This window comes from Choloepus didactylus, chromosome 19 (assembly GCF_015220235.1).
Source record: "Choloepus didactylus isolate mChoDid1 chromosome 19, mChoDid1.pri, whole genome shotgun sequence".
Lineage (NCBI taxonomy): Eukaryota > Metazoa > Chordata > Mammalia > Pilosa > Megalonychidae > Choloepus > Choloepus didactylus.
In genome coordinates this window covers 40,645,613-40,661,782 of record NC_051325.1, presented here as the reverse complement: position 1 = coordinate 40,661,782, position 16,170 = coordinate 40,645,613, and the positions used below count along the sequence as shown (strand labels likewise).

General features: G+C 49.0%; 1 protein-coding gene across 1 annotated transcript in view; it reads left to right on the top strand.

Moving 5' to 3' along the window:
* The window catches only part of SOGA1 (suppressor of glucose, autophagy associated 1), a 75,642-nt gene extending 60,575 nt beyond the window's left edge, over positions 1–15,067 (top strand). Inside the window, exons 14-15 of the mRNA XM_037811548.1 lie at positions 180–1,530; positions 7,338–15,067. Coding sequence (XP_037667476.1) covers positions 180–1,530; positions 7,338–7,490 — 1,504 coding nt within the window. The 3' untranslated portion in view covers positions 7,491–15,067. The remainder of the gene's footprint in view (positions 1–179; positions 1,531–7,337) is intronic.
* The last annotated feature ends 1,103 nt before the right edge of the window (positions 15,068–16,170 follow it).

Below are 16,170 nucleotides of genomic sequence, written 5' to 3'. Positions count from 1 at the left end.
GTGAGTGTGGAGAGAATATGGGGCAGGGCACCAACAGTGTCTTCCACCAGAGATGATGAAGACAGCCTCAGTCCATGCCCTCAAGCAGCGCACAGTCCAGGGAGGTAGACCCGAGTGCGTGCTCAGTGTTGTACCCTAGAACCCACTAATACCACCTTTTCCTCCTCTGTTCTTCCCAGGACCAAATCTGTTTCCTCGATGTCTGAGTTCGAGAGTTTGCTTGACTGCTCTCCCTACCTTGCTGGGGAAGTCACCCGGGGCAAGAAGCTGCCCAGTAGCCCTGCCTTTGCCTTTGTGAGTTCTGAGCCGGTGGACCCTGAGAAGGATGCCAAGGAAAAGCCCGGACTCTCACCTTGGGAATGCAACCGTCTGGGCACCCTGGCCTGCCAGGACCCTGCAGGGAGACAGATGCAGCGCAGCTATACGGCCCCCGACAAGACGGGCATCCGCGTCTACTACAGTCCCCCAGTGGCCCGGCGCCTGGGCGTCCCTGTGGTCCACGATAAGGAGGGCAAGATCATCATTGAGCCCGGCTTCCTCTTCACCACAGCCAAGCCCAAAGAGTCGGCCGACGCTGATGGGCTGGCCGAGAGCGCATACGGCCGCTGGCTCTGCAACTTCTCGCGTCAGCGTCTGGACGGCGGTTCCGGAGGTGGCCCCTCTGCGACCGGGCCGGGCTTCCCCGCGGCCCTGCACGACTTCGAGATGTCGGGCAACATGAGCGATGACATGAAGGAGATCACCAACTGCGTGCGCCAGGCCATGCGCTCAGGCTCGCTGGAGAGGAAGGTGAAGAACACGTCCAGTCAGACGGTGGGCCTGGCCAGTGTGGGCACACAGACCATCCGCATGGTCAGTGTGGGCCTGCAGACCGACCTGCCCCGCAGCAGCCTCCACAGCAAGAGCTGGTCGCCCCGCAGTGCCTCGCTCATGTCGGTGCGCAGCAAGCAGATCTCCTCCTCTCTGGACAAGGTCCATTCCCGCATCGAGCGGCCCTGCTGCTCACCCAAGTATGGCTCGCCAAAGCTCCAGAGGCGGTCTGTGTCCAAGCTGGAGGGTGCCAAGGACCGCAGCCTCTGGAACCTGCATCAGGGCAAGCAGAACGGCTCAGCTTGGGCCCGCTCCACCACCACACGGGACAGCCCCGTGTTGAGGAACATCAACGATGGGCTGTCCAGCCTTTTCAGCGTGGTGGAGCACTCGGGGAGCACGGAGTCGGTCTGGAAACTGGGCATGTCCGAGGCCCGGGCCAAGCCCGAGCCTCCTAAGTATGGCATCATGCAGGAGTTCTTCCGCAATGTGTGTAGCCGGGCACCAAGCCCCACCTCAGCAGTAGGGGACGAGAGCACCAAGAAGCCAGAGCCCCTCTCCCCAGCCAGCTTCCATCAGCCAGAGGGCATGGCCAGGATCTTGAACAAGAAGGCAGCCAAGGCAGGCAGCAGCGAGGAGGCCAGACCCCCCTTGCTCCCCCAAGTGGGAAAGGATGGTATCCCCCGGGACGGAGATGGAGCCACAGTCCTTCCCAATGAGGTAGGTGAGTGGAGTCTTGGCTTTGAAGGTCCAAGCTCTTTTGGTTTTCCAATTCAGGGAATGTGGTTGTGTGTTTCAAAAAGTCCCTGTGCTGGTCTGGGATGGGGTTTGGAAAACCCCCAGACCTGGAATGACATAGACCTGATGGACATATGGTCTGAATACCAAGAGACTAGTAAGTTTGGGTAAACTAGCTGCTTTGCCACCCCACACCAGAGATTGCCGGCATCCTGTCCAGGGAAGAGCCATGCTCACTGCTCTCCTGCCACCCAGTGGTGTGCTGAGCCAGCTTGTGTGGCTTGTGAGACCCAATTGTGCATACCTCTGTGGTCAGTAACGTCACCTTGGTAGCTTGAAATCAACCACAGTGGGAGAATTTACACCATGGAAATGAGCAAATGCTACAAATCAGGTCTCTTCCTGATTTTGTTTCAGGACTTTAAATATGCCATCCCACTATCTTCTGGCCCGCTGGTTTCTGATGAGAAATCCACTGTTAATCTTATTAGGGATCCCTTGTATGTGACAAGTCCCTTCTCTCTTGCTGCTTTCCAGATCCTCTCTTTGTCTTTGGATTTTGACAGTTTTACTCTAATGTGTCCTGGTGTACATCTCTTTTAGAGTCTATCCTGCTTGGACTTCATTGCGCTTCCTAGATGTATACGTTCTTGTCTTTCATCATATGTGGAATGTTTTCAGCCATTATTTCTTCAAAATCCTTTTTCTGCCCCCTTTCTCTCTCTCTTGTCTTTCTGGGACCCCAATGTTGCATGTATTTCTACACTTGATGGTGACCCACAGGTTCCTCATGCTCTGTTCATTTTTCTTCATTAGTTTTCCTTTCTGCTCCTCAATGGATAATTTCTAGTGTCCTGTCTTCAAGTTTGCTGATCCTTTCTTCTGACTGTTCAGATCTGCTGTGGAATATGTCTAGTGAGTTTTCATTTCACTCACTGTATTTTGCAGCTCCAAAAACTTGTTTGGTTCTTTTTAAATAGTTTTTGTCTTTTAATTCAGATAACATTTTCCTCATTTCCTTTAGTTCTTTATATATGGATTTCTTTAGCTCATTGAACATATTTACGATAGTTGATTTAAAAGTCTTTGACTAATGGTTCCAATGTATGAGCTTCCTCAGGAATGGTTTCTGGCAAATTCTTTTTTTCCTGTAAATAGGCCATATGTTCCCATTTCTTTGTGTGTTTTATAATTTTTTGGACATTCTGAATAATACCTTGTTATAACTCTGGAAATCTAGTTCTTCCATTTCCGTGGGATTACCAGGATTTTGTTGTTTCTGTTGTTGTTATTGAGGGCTAGGGATGTCAATTTGTGACTTTTCCAAACTATTTTTGCCCCCAAATGGGGAATGGAAAGTGAAAGAGAAAAAAAAAGGGTACTTCCTTTTTAAGACTCCTTTGCCCCGTTTGCTGAGGGGGCTTGGAACAATGGCTGCCTCCGAGCTGGCCCTCCAGTGATCTGAAGTAGCTGATCCAAAGTAGTGATCGGCAATCAGACCACAAACCCCTGGAATTTGGAAGCCTAGGTCTTTAGAGCCATCTGGACACCAGCAGTCTGCATCAGGAGTCTGGGCCACAGTCCCCACTGCTGCCTGCCCCATGATTGGGGGATAGGGGTGGTAGCCACTGCATGAAGGGAGAAATTCACCAATATTTACGTCAACTTATCAGCCTCTTCCTTCAGCTCTTCCCTAGATGTTAAAAGTGTTCCACTAGACTCCAAAGTTCCAAAATAGTTGATTCAGGCAGTTCCTGCCAGTTTAATAGTTGCTTTGGTGGAAGGACCAGTTCCTGGAGCTTCCTAGTCTGTCATCTTCCCACAGTCCTCCTACTTAACATTTCTTACTTGAGCCTCACAACAACTTTGAGGAAGATGTCATGGCCTGCGTCTTAGAGAGGAAGAAGGTTCAGAGAGGTCAAAGAACCTGTCTGAGATCACACAGCCAGTAAATAGAAGGTATGGGATTTGAACCAAGCACTCTGCTTCTAGAGTAGCACTTTTAACCACTATGCTTATATCCCTGTGCATTGGTTATGATAAAAAATTAGAAACTACCTAAATGTACATCGAAAGGGAATTAGATAAATATATTAAGGCACGTCTATTCAATAGAATAGTATACAGCCAGTAAAAAGGAGGTACAGCCATACATAGCATCAGAAAAGTATTCATGTTTTACAATTGCAAAATAGTCTGTAGGGGATGAGGTCATTTTGGTAAATATATGTGCAATATGTGGAGAATTTATCTTTTTTTTTTTTTTTCCATTTTTATTGAGATTGTTCAGATACCATACAATTATCCAAAGATCCAAAGTGTACAATCACTTGCCCCTGGGTACCCTCATACAGCTGTGCATCCATCACACTTAATTTTTGTTCAATTTTTAGAAACTTTTCATTACTCCAGACAAGAAATAAAGTGAAAGATGAAAAAAGAAAAAAAAGAAAAGGAAACTCTAAACCTCCCCTATCCCTAACCAACCCCCCTCAATTGTTGACTCCTAGTATTGATATAGTACGTTTGTTACTGTTTATGAAAAAATGTTGAAATACTACTTACTGTAGTATATAGTTTGTAATAGGTATATAGTTCTTCCCTATATGCTCCTCTATTATTAACTTCTAATTGTATTGTCATACATTTGTTCTGGTTCATGGAAGTGATTTCTAGTATTTGTACAGTTGATCATGGACATTGCCCACCATAGGATTCAGTTTTATACATTCCCATCTTTTGACCTCCAACTTTCCTTCTGGTGACATATATGACTCTGAGCTTCCCCTTTCCACCTCATTCACACACCATTCGGCACTGTTAGTTATTCTCACATCTTGCTACCAACACCCCTGTTCATTTCCAAACATTTAAGTTCATCCTAGTTGAACATTCTGCTCATACTAAGCAACCACTCCCCATTCTTAAACCTCGTCCTATATCTTGGCACCTTATATTTCATGTCTATGAGTTTACATATTATAATTAATTCCTATCAGTGAGACCCTGCCATAATTGTCCTTATGTGTCTGGCTTATTTCACTCAGTATATTGCCCTCGAGGTTTTGTCATCAACCCATTTTTTTTTTTAATATGGTTTTGTTCACTCACCATACATTCCATCCCAAGTAAATAATCGATGGTTCTCTGCATGGTCATACATTTATGTGTTCACCATCTTCACCACTATCTATATAAGGGCATCTACATTTCTTCCACAAGGCAGGAGGGAGAGTCAAAGAAGGTAGAGAGGCAAAAGAAAGAGGAAAAAAAAAAGACAGCTAGGAAGTAGCAAAAGGAAAAATAACCTTAAATCAAAGTAGAATAAAGAATCAGACCATACCACCAATGTCAAGTGTCTAACATGCCTCCCCTATCCCCCCTTCTTATTTGCATTCACCTTGGTATATCACCTTTGTTACATTAAAGGAAGCATAATACAATGATTCTATTAGTTACAGTCTCTAGTTTATGCTGATTGCATCCCTCCCCCAATGCCTCCCCATTTTCAACACCTTGCAAGGTTGACATTTGCTTGTTCTTCCTCGTAAAAGAATGTATTTGTACATTTTATCACAATTGTTGAATACTCTAGATTTCACCAAGTTACATAATCCCAGTCTTTATTTTTCCTCCTTTCTTGTGGTGTCTCACATGCTCCCAACCTTCCTCTCTCAACCGTATTCATAGTTACCTTTGTTCAGTGTACTTACATTGTTGTGCTACCATCTCCCAAAATTGTGTTCCAAACCACCCACTCCTGTCTTCTATCACCCTGTAGTGCTCCCTTTAGTATTTCCTGTAGGGCAGGTGTCTTGTTCACAAAGTCTCTAATTGTCTGTTTGTCAGAAAATATTTTGAGCTCTCCCTCATATTTGAAGGACAGCTTTGCTGGATATAGGATTTTTGGTTGGCGGTTTTTCTCTTTCAGTATCTTAAATATATCACCCCACTTCCTTCTTGCCTCCATGGTTTCTTCTGAGAGATCTGCACATAGTCTTATTAAGCTTCCTTTGTATGTAATGGATCGCTTTTCTCTTGCTGCTTTCAGGATTCTCTCTTTGTCTTTGACATTTGATAATCTGATTATTAAGTGTCTTGGCATAGGCCTATTCATATCTCTTCTGTTTGGAGTACGCTGTGCTTCTTGGATCTGTAATTTTATGTCTTTCATAAGAGATGGGAAATTTTCATTAATTATTTCCTCTGTTATTGCTTCTGCCCCCTTCCACTTCTCTTCTCCTTCTGGGACACCAATGATATGTACATTATTGTACTTTGTTTCATCCTTGAGTTCCCGGAGATGTTGCTCATATTTTTTCATTCTTTTCTCCATCTCCTCCTTTGCGTGTAGGCTTTCAGGTGTTTTGTTCTCCAGTTCCTGAGTGTTTTCTTCTGCCTCTTGAGATCTGCTGTTGTATGTTTCCATTGTGTCTTTCATCTCTTGTGTTGTGCCTTTCATTTCCATATATTCTACTGGTTGTTTTTCTGAACTTTTGATTTCTGCCGTATACATGCCCAGTGCTTCCTTTACAGCCTCTATCTCTTTTGCAATATCTTCTCTAAACTTTTTGATTTGATTTAGCATTAGTTTAAATTCCTGTATTTCAGTTGAAGTGTACATTTGTTCCTTTGACTGGGCCATAACTTTGTTTTTCTTAGTGTAGGTTGTAATTTTCTGTTGTCTAGGCATGGTTTCCTTGGTTATCCAAATCAGGTTTCCCCAGACCAGAACAGGCTCAGGTCCCAGAGGGAAGAAATATTCAGTATCTTGTTTCCCTGCGGGTGTGTCTTAGAAAATTGCTCCAGCCTTTGATGCCTCGGGTCACTGTGCTTTTCTGCCCAGCAGGTGATGCCTGTTAGCCTATAATTCTTGATTGGTGTGAGGAGGTATGGCCTGTTCCCCCAGGCTCTGGGGTCTGGTTCTGAATGGAAAGGGCCCCACCCCTTTCCTCCTAGAGAAGACAGAGCCCCCAGGTGGAGGTCATTAGCATTTCAATGGTCTCTCTCTCTGCTTGTGGTATCTCCACCCTTCCCCAAGTCACAGCCCTGGAAACTGAATATGATTGGGGCTTTCTCCAGTGAGCCGAAAAAGAAACAGATAGTCCCCTTCAGACCCAGTCCAAGGCGACCCTCTGGCTCTCCAAGGTCAGTCATCACCCAAAGCCTCTGTTTTTTGGGGATGCGTACCTGTAGTGAGCAGTTCACACTCGCTACTTAAAACCCCAGTTGGAGCTCAGTTGAGCTATATTCGCTTGCTGGGAGAGAGCTTCTCTGTGGCACCACAAGGCTTTGCAGCTCGGGCTATGGGGGAGGGGGTCTCACGACTTGGATCCGCAGGTTTTACTTACAGATTTTATGCTGTGTTCTCAGGCATTCCTCCCAATTCAGGTTGGTGTATGATGAGTGGATGGTCTCGTTTGTCCCCCTGCAGTTATTCTGGATTATTTACTAGTTGTTTCTGGTTTTTTGTAGTTGTTGCAGGGGGACTACTTAGCTTCCACTCCTCTCTATGCCGCCATGTTGCCGAGAATTTATCTTTAATGTGTTAGAATCATGGATGACATACACTTTCTTCTCTGTATACTCCAGAAATGATTACACTGAACATTCATTACTGCTATAATGAGAGAAAAACAATGAAAAGAAAAACTGGTCCAGAGAGTGGCTGCAGCCCTGGGGGCTGGTTCATGGGCACATCCAAGTCCAAGTTCCTTGCCAGGCCGGCATCCCAGGCTCCGTGGGTGCCAGTAAGTCTTTCCTTACTTCCTCCCTTCCTCTCTTCCTAGGATGCCGTTTGTGACTGTAGCGCCCAGTCTGTCACCTCCTGTTTTGCCCGGTCCTCCCGCTCTGCCATCCGCCACTCTCCTTCCAAGTGCAGGCTTCACCCTTCAGAGTCTGGTTGGGGCGGGGAGGAGCGGGCAGCTCCCCACAGCGAATGACGGAGCCACTGAACTTGCCGCCTCAACCAGCCTAGGGCCTGGATTGCAGAAGGGAACCAGCAGAGACGAGGTGAGGGGTCTGCGTCCTCAGCATCACCTCACCTTGTAAGGACGGCAGCTACACCACTGCCAGAGAACAGCTTTCACATCAAGGTAAAGCGGGGGGTCTCCTGCTGACGCTGGGTGGTGATGTCCTACTTCTCGGGGGAAGGCGATGAGTGGGAGAAAGACCAAAAATGGGCTTCAGAAGCATCTACAGAGAAATCCCCTGGGAGCTGCTCCCTGGTGAACCTGGCAGGTCTTGCCTGGTTCTACCCATACCCTCTTCTTGGAAGATCTGAGGAAGGGATACACTCTTCAGGGAAAAGGGCCACAGAGATCCTCCAGTGCCAACTACACATCCCGTTACTGGGAGGAGGAGACATCAACAAGAAGAACAGGCTTTGCTCTAAAGCTCAACTTGGGTCTGCTGGAGTTTCTGGGCTGGGCACCATCCCCATCCCTTCCTTCCATCCACACTCCCCCCTACCCCCTGGCTCCACTGCTCTGGATTGCTGTGACTCCAGAGGGTATGATAGGGCAGTAGCTGGGTCCAAGTACTTGCTTGGAATCCTGGGGCCCTGGATCTCCCTGCCCACAGCCTGGGTGCAGCAAGGACCAGGGGACGAGGTGAGAATGTGTGGGGCTCAGGGTCGGGACCCACTGGAACTGCCATCCTTGGCAAGCTGTCTTGGAGGGGCCCCAACCTTCAGAGAAGACTCCCTGAGGACAGAAATAGGTAGAATCAGTCTCAAGACTGGTGCACAGATTCATGCCTGAACATCCACTGCCTTGGTCCCTGGGCTTCTTTCCCTGGCACCCCAGAGGCATGCCACATCGCCACTGTGTTTACATCCTGCTGCTGGTGGAGGGCAAAGATGTTCTCAATAAGAAACTCCCAACTGGCCAGAATGGGCCAAGGAGAACCCCAAGAGGCCAGCACCCCAGGACACGACAGTAGACTGGGGCCTGGAAACACATGTTTTGCCTAGATTGTTTATTTGAATTTTTCTTACTATAAATATTTAAGGTGGTTTACTTTATTTTAATAATTTAATTTACCCCAAAGCCCCTAAGGTAATTTATTGGAGGTTGAAACATGTGTTCTTGCCATTGGAACAATGTGGGGCTTCTAACACGATGGACGGACTGGGATCTCCCACGCAGACGAGGCAGCTTGACGGCCACGCTCAGGTCTCCTGGCTCAGGTTTGGAGGGCTCCTGTGCAGAGCTGGAACCCTGCAGCATGCGCCCCCAACACCACTGGCCATTCCAACTGAGAGCACTGCTTTTACTGAAACACCTGGGACTTGTCCGGCCCCCAGCGGTCAGTCTGCAAGTGCTCGCTGACAGGGCGGAAGGCTGGACGATGTAACCCACTCCCAAACATTCCCCTCTTCCTTCTCATTTTCCTCCCTCCCTCTGACACCTTTTTTATGAGTCAAACATGGAGTACTAAGGCTTTGTCAAGCGCATAAAAATCCTTCCAAGGTCCCCGAGTGAGAACGCACAGGAAAACAGGACTGAACTTTGAGAATGTTGTTTATTGCAGCTTTGCACATGGATTTGAGTATCTACCAGCCTGCCCCACTTCTCACCAGCCTGCCGGCCTTTTCACCAGCCTCTTTCCTGAGCCTTATGGCCTCTCATGGCTCTTCTCCCAGCCCCATGTCCACTGCCTGCCTTTCCCTTCGTGCCCCATGAGCTGCCTGAGCCATCGGACAGATGGCTTATTGCGATATGACGAGGAGGGTGTCACATGGCCTCCCCTTGGTGCCCATGAACCCATTTCGGTTGCACACACACACCCCTTTCCCCCACCCCCACACAGACACACAGCACTTCTATAACTTCTATAACTGGAAACCCCAGGACAAAATGGCTTGTCTAGAATTCTCCTTCAGGAAGAATAAGAGCCAGCAGTTTTGCTAGCTTGTCCACAGCGCTCAGGAGACGCCTCTGCCATCTCCCATTCCTGCCCACTCAGGGGCACCAGGACCAGCTACCCCGAGTCCTTCATCTCCCCACCTGACTGGCAGAACATCAGGGTCATGTCAGTCCTACCAGCTGCTCCCTCGTGCCATGGTGGCTTGTGTGGGCAGAGTAGGCAGACCGATGGCACCATGGACCAATTCCCAGATGATGCCACTATTCCCTGCCCAGTGAGGTCAGAGAGGGACCCCTCCAAGGTGATCTTCAGGTGAGGGGATTCACACCAGGCTGTAAGCCACCAGAGGCCTTGTGCCACCTCCCCGAGCTGCAGAGCGCTAGGGAGGCTGCACTCCCAGCCTTGGGAGAAACTCTGTGAGTCCGGAACCTCGCAGCCTACAGACCACTCGGCCTTACCATCATCCTCGTCCAAGATTGTCCGTGCCATCTTTGTTGTCTCAGCGCCTGGCCGCCTGGCCCCCCAGCTGGTGTCAGAGGCTCCAGATCTTGGTTTTCAGTGAAGCCTCAGTTTCTAGTTCCTGCATGCCACTGTGCAAGGTCACTCGTCACTGTTCTTAGAGAAGCCTCTGGACATGGAGCTTTGATGGGGTTGAAATGTTACATGTAAATATTGGTTTGGTTTGATTTTTAGCATTTTTAAATTGGTAACTGGTTGTGTTTGTTTTTTGGGGTGGGGGGTTGGTTTGTAAAAACTCTCTACTCTTTTGGAATGTAAATTCTAAGTTTGTCTGTTTCTTCAAATGCCTTTTAAGCCTTGGTAACATTCCCAAAGTAGAAAACTGCCTGACCCACTGTGGGGATTCCTCTGGAGGTTTGGGGGTCACAGGAAGGAATGCTGCCCTTCTTTCCCTTTCTCCTCTTTCCTACTATGCCTTTGCTTTTTTATTCCTAGCACCCAGTTCTTCCTCCCTTCTTCCTCTTCCTCCTTGCCACACCCCCCACCACCACCACCACCACATCCACTCCCTATAACCAAAGTCCTAAGGAGTCCTGGGGTCCCAGTCCCCTTACAGTCTCCTTGGCTTGGGGTCCATGGGGTTGGCACCAGCTAGCTGGGGGGAAATGAGGACCAATGGCATCATTGACCCTAAACTGGGTGACCTCCTGTCTGACTTCTTCCCAGAGCCAAATGAGACCCTTTGGAGTGCCATGGAGTCTGTATTTGAACTGAAAATCGAATCAATTTGGGGCATCAGTGGCTCTTGGGCCCTGCCTGCACAAGGCATCAGATCCAATTCCCTGCTCCTTTGCCAGCCCTTTCCCCCACTTCTTTCCCTACCCAAGGGTGACCCAATTTAAAAACACCTCCAAAAGGTCTTGCTTCCTATAAACTCAAAATGGGCCCTGCCCCTTGGTCTCCCCAGGTGTCATCTTGAGTGTCTGGTTTTTGTTGTCAAGGCCAAGGGTCCAAAGACTTGATCCTGACCGTTAACTTGGCTCTATCCTCCCACCGCCAGGCACTTTCCCCATTTCATCATCCAGCCTGTTCTCCTCCTCTGACTCACCCAATTTCAAGCTCTTCCTCCCTCTCCCCTCCCATCTGGAATGTCCCCCCTCTTCCAGCCTCACCAGTTCTGCATGCTCCCACTGCCTCTTTGTTGGTAATAATAATGATTCCCCCAACATCCCACCTTGAGCACTTTACTATTTAGAAATTGTGCCCACATCCCATGTCTCCTTCAAACCTCTCAGGGACAACTCTGGGAGGCAGCCTTGGAAGGACAGAGGTTAGTGCTCTCATTTGGTAGTTGGGGAAATCGAGGTGCAGGTGTCATCTCAGAGGCACCCACTGGGAAGTCATCAAGTTTAGACTAGAAGCTGGGTCCAGTGGATCCCCCAGCCCAGCTCTGTCCTGCTTGCTGTGCAAACCCACTGCCCACACCACCCCACTGGGAGCTCTGTGTAGGTACAGAATATCCAGAATATGCCACTGTTTTACCCAGACATGAAATGAGGCCACTCCGATTCCCTGGACCTGCATGTCCCAGAGAGCAGTCTGGGGGACCCTGGCATCAGAATCCTCTGAAAGCTTGTTGAGAATGCAGATTTATGGGCCCTGTTACAACTTTCTGGGCCAGGAATCTGCATCTTTACCAAACTCCCAGGGAGATCCTTGAGGACCATTGGCCACATGGTTTGTGTTCATGGCCCTGACTCTTAGGCCATCTTTCTTTATGTACGTATCTTAAAAAGAGCACTGAGCTGGGAATTCAGGGACCTGGTCCTCAACCCAGCTTTGATTTTATTTAATTATTCTGAGGATTTCCAAAAAGCATCAGAGGCAATTTATGATCTTAATCATACATGTGCAGGAGATGACAGAAATAGAAGGTAAGAAAGCAAAAAGAATTATCATTCCCTGATGTTATGCCCTCAATCACGCAATTAAATTGCACCCTTGAGTTTCCTGGCAGCCATAGTGAAAAGAGAAACACATTATGTTACACAACTCTCATCATCCTGTCATGCGAAGTAAGCATGTTTGCCCCAGGAGACAAACTCTTCTGCTATTAATTGGTATAGCATGTGTCCCCCTTTCTTCAAAGGCCACCGAGCCAACTGGTATTTTGACAGGTGAACGTAAAATACAAGAATGTTTTCCAGGTGACTATTTAAAAAAAATAATAAACTGCCACCAACTTGAATGACCTTGGCCAGATCACATGGCAATTCTGTGCCTCAGTTTCCCAGCTATAAAGTGGGGCAATGCCCTTCCTACCTCATGTGGCTGTGGCAAGGACCAAATGCAGTATAGTGCCTGTGAGTCTACTTGGAAAAGCATAAGGTTCTACGCAAATGTAAAATGCTCTGACTACATTCATTGTCTGTAGCCCCTCTGTGCCCTGACCCTACACCACCCTCACTGTATTTTAGTGAATGGAAGGGGGGCCATAAGATAATCTGGACCAACACACTCATTTTTTGGTTGAGGCATCAGGCCCAGAGAAGGGAGCAGCTTACTCAAGGTCACACAGCAAACCAGAGGCAGAACCAGGACAGAATCCCAGTTTTCCTGGTTCCCAGCATGTTCCATATCCCCAGTGGTGAATGAGACACCACCCTGCCTTTCTGTGATCTTGGGCGAGCCCCTTCCTCTCTCTGGGTTCAGTCTGCTTGCTCCCCTCTTCCCTCCCTTTCTTCTTCTTGGCTGCTTCCTGCCAGGAGACTGAGTAGTCCTGATGCATGGCAAGGTTGTCCTCTTCTGGGTCCCCTGGCTTACTTGTAGCACCCATCCATTAGTCCTCCCAGCATAGCCTCCCAAGCACTGCTCCCCTCTCCTGGGTTTTCCTGTAACCCCAGCAACCCTCACCCCCATCCCCAGGCCCTCACATTCCTGTCTATTCAGAGAAAAGCCTGTGTCTGTGGCCTCCCAGCTCTAATGTTTGCTCTCAGAAGATCTGGTGGTGTTTCCTGGGTTCTGCATTTATCTTGTGTTTTCTTGCGCCAGTGCGGGGGCCCCTGTCTCCAATGCTTCAGGTGGCACCAACTCTGCCAGCCCTTCTCACTGGGCTTGGCCCAACTCCATGACACCTGCCACCCCTCCCCCAGCCCAGAATAGCTTTCCCCGTCCCACCCAAAGCCACATTGTCTTCTCTGTCGGAAGCCTACTGCCTCAACCCCAGCACTTTCTATTAGGTAGAGGGGGGCTTGGATCTCCGCTTCTGACTTTGGTTGAAAAGCATATGCAGCTTTTGGGTTCTTCTCTCTCTCTGGTCATCTGTCCAGCTGTCTGTCTGTATGTCTGACATCCCTGTATCCCGTCACCTCTGGAACAGCAAGGCCTGGCAGAACAAATAGTTGACCCTGGCTCTACCCCTTACCTGTCGTAACAGCATTTGCAGTTTGCAGAGCCCACAGGCCCAAGAAACAAAGGGGAGTGGGGATGAGATGTTGGGCCTGAATCCTCTGCCAAGGGCTCCTCCCTGTCACCTGCCCTGCCCACTCCTCCTTTACTGTCCTTGGACCTCTTTCCCCTTGTCTGTCCCATTGGCCCTGCTCCCCTCCCTTCCTGCCCTTCCCCTGCTCTCTGGACACCAGGCCCCAATGGAAAGGAGTCGTGGTTTCCTCAGAGCATCCTTGAAAGACCAAGGCAGTTGGGACTTGGCTGCGTGTCACACTACATTCTGAAGCCACTCAAACTGCTCCCATGGAGAGGAACCTCAGCCTGGGTTCAGGCCAGATCTCTTACTTTCTTGGTGCCTAGTCCTCCTGGTTCTGGGACTCAGTGACAAGCACCAGGATAATCCCTGTGGGACCCAGGGGTCCCCTCGTGTCTGAGGGGTCCTACAGCACCATCCCCTCTCCACTGGGCCTTGGTACCCTGGCCCCTCTCAGCTCGCCACTGATCTCTGTGCCTTAGTTTACTTCTCCGCTCAGTGGAACTTACCACAGGACCATTCCCAGCAGCTTCCCGGGTATTTTGGTGCCTCTAGAGCTGGACCTTGCCAGCTGTGGTTCAGTTCCCTGGCACTGCCTGGAGGCACCAGGTTGCTGAGATGAGGTGATGGGAGGCATTACTTTAGGCCAGTGTTTCTCAAAGTGGGTCCTGCACCAGCTGTATTAGCATCACTTAAGAACTTGGTAGAAATGCAAATTATCCCCACCCCAGACCTACTGAATCAGAACCTGTGTGAGAGGGGGTGGGGCCTGGCAATGTGGACTTTAATTAAGCCCTTCAGTGATTCTGATTAATGCTAGAGTTTGCCAACCCCTGATCTAGGCTAGCAATTACAGCAGGCTGGCCCCGGCCCAAAACAGGTAGAAAACGCCAACCTTGTCCAGACCCCTAAGAGATCAGAAGCCACCGGCCCCCACCCGTCCTCCACCCCCCAAACCTATGGTCTGCTCTTCCTGGAACATAAGAGATCAAGGAGAAGACATCAGTTTTTTTTCTTGCCTTGCCCCTGGCTTTTTTCCAGCCCTGCTCACCTCTCTCACTTGTCTTGAATTTTACAAATGGCCGTATGGGGTCTTGCTAGCCAGCCAGGGAATGGGAGTCCCTCCGGGCAGGAGGCAAAAGATCCTGTTGGTTCATCCCTTGGGAACCTTACAGTGGGCCTGATGGCCTCTTTCCAAATGGAAAGAAACCTAACTCCTCAAGGAAATAATCCTAAATCCCCAGCTCCTCCTCCTCCCACCCCCAGGGAGAATTTATAGACAGTGCCAAAAAGCAGCTCCAACCCCAGTCGTTGGGGAAAAGGGCCAGAAGCTGTCCTCCCTCCTCATCCTGCCCTCCTAACTCCCTGCCAATACTGTGAAGTCCCCTTCTCACACTGCCTGGTTTCCTGGTGAGGGTCCTATAGTTGTGGGCCCTGGGGAACCCCTAGGGAAAAGCCCACGGGAGGAAAGGGACCAAGGACATCCTCAGGCCAACTGTCCTTTTCCGTCTGTTTTTCTCTCTTCCTCACTTCTGTCTTCAAAAGTCTCCTTCCCAGGATGGATTGGCTGCTAGGATGACTGCAGTCCAGTCTACCAGCTCTCCCTGCCCCCGTGTCTTATTTCAGACATGAGAATAACTGTACAGTGTGAACTTACAAAGGGTTTTTAATTGTTGTAGATTGGAAATAAAGTATGTCATATGAACAGTTTCCATGGATTTGGCCTCCTCTCTAATCTCCCTTGCAGAGGTGGGTGAAGCCCCCAGCAAATTTGAAACCCAACTCCATCCCCCTCCCCAGGGAAAGAGGGAGTCCTGGGAATGCCACAGCCAGCTGGCTGATTTGGGGTCACTTGGGAGGGCCACCAGATGTTCCGGCTACTGACTGCTGACACCTCAGTCTCCCATGAAATATGATATGACTGCCAAGAAACAAATGCAAGTTGCTTAGAAAGAAGGAAGATAGAATTGAACTTTCTATTTAAGACAAATTTATCAAGGCAAAAAAGGGGGGTGGGGGCACTTTAGACAGGTTAATTACCTATTGCAGTGTAATTATTTGCCCTAAAACATTCTCTCACACAGATGCTGTGGGTGAGGAATTCAGGAGCTGGGTGGTTCTGATTCAGGGTCTCAGGAAGTTGCAATAATATGTTGGTCAAGGCTGTAGCCATTTGAATGCTTGCCTGGGACTGGAAGATCTACTTGCAAAGTGGTTCACTCACATGCCTGGCAGATCAGTGCTGGCTGTCAGCAAGAGACCTCAGTTCCACACTGAACCTTTCCATGGGGCTGCTTGTGTGTCCTCACAACATGGTGGCTAGCCTCCCCCAGAGCAAGCTATAAGAAAGCAGAACAGAAGCCACAGTGTCTCTTATGACTTAGCCTTGCAAGTCACACAGTATTATTTCTGAAATATCTACTCACTATGGGAGGCGACTACACAAGGGCAAGAACACCAGGAAGCAGGTATCATTGGGGCTATCTTGGAAGCTCGCTACATGATACTTTTAGAGCTCTAACAACAGCCAGGGCCTAACAACAGGCAGGCCTGTGCTAGGCATTGAGGAGACAATAAATAGGCCTTGAAGACAGGAAAGCCAATGTCAATATATTGCAGGGAGCCCAGAGGAATCAGGAAAGGCTTCATAGGGGAATAAACATTTGAGATGAGACCTAGGGTTGAGATATTGACCAGATGAAGGAGATGGTGGTGTGTTGGTAGGCAGGGAACTGAGGAGAGATGGTTCCAGGGAGAGGCAACAACATGCGTGAAAGCCTACCAGCAAGAGAACAGAGCAGAACTGGGAACTG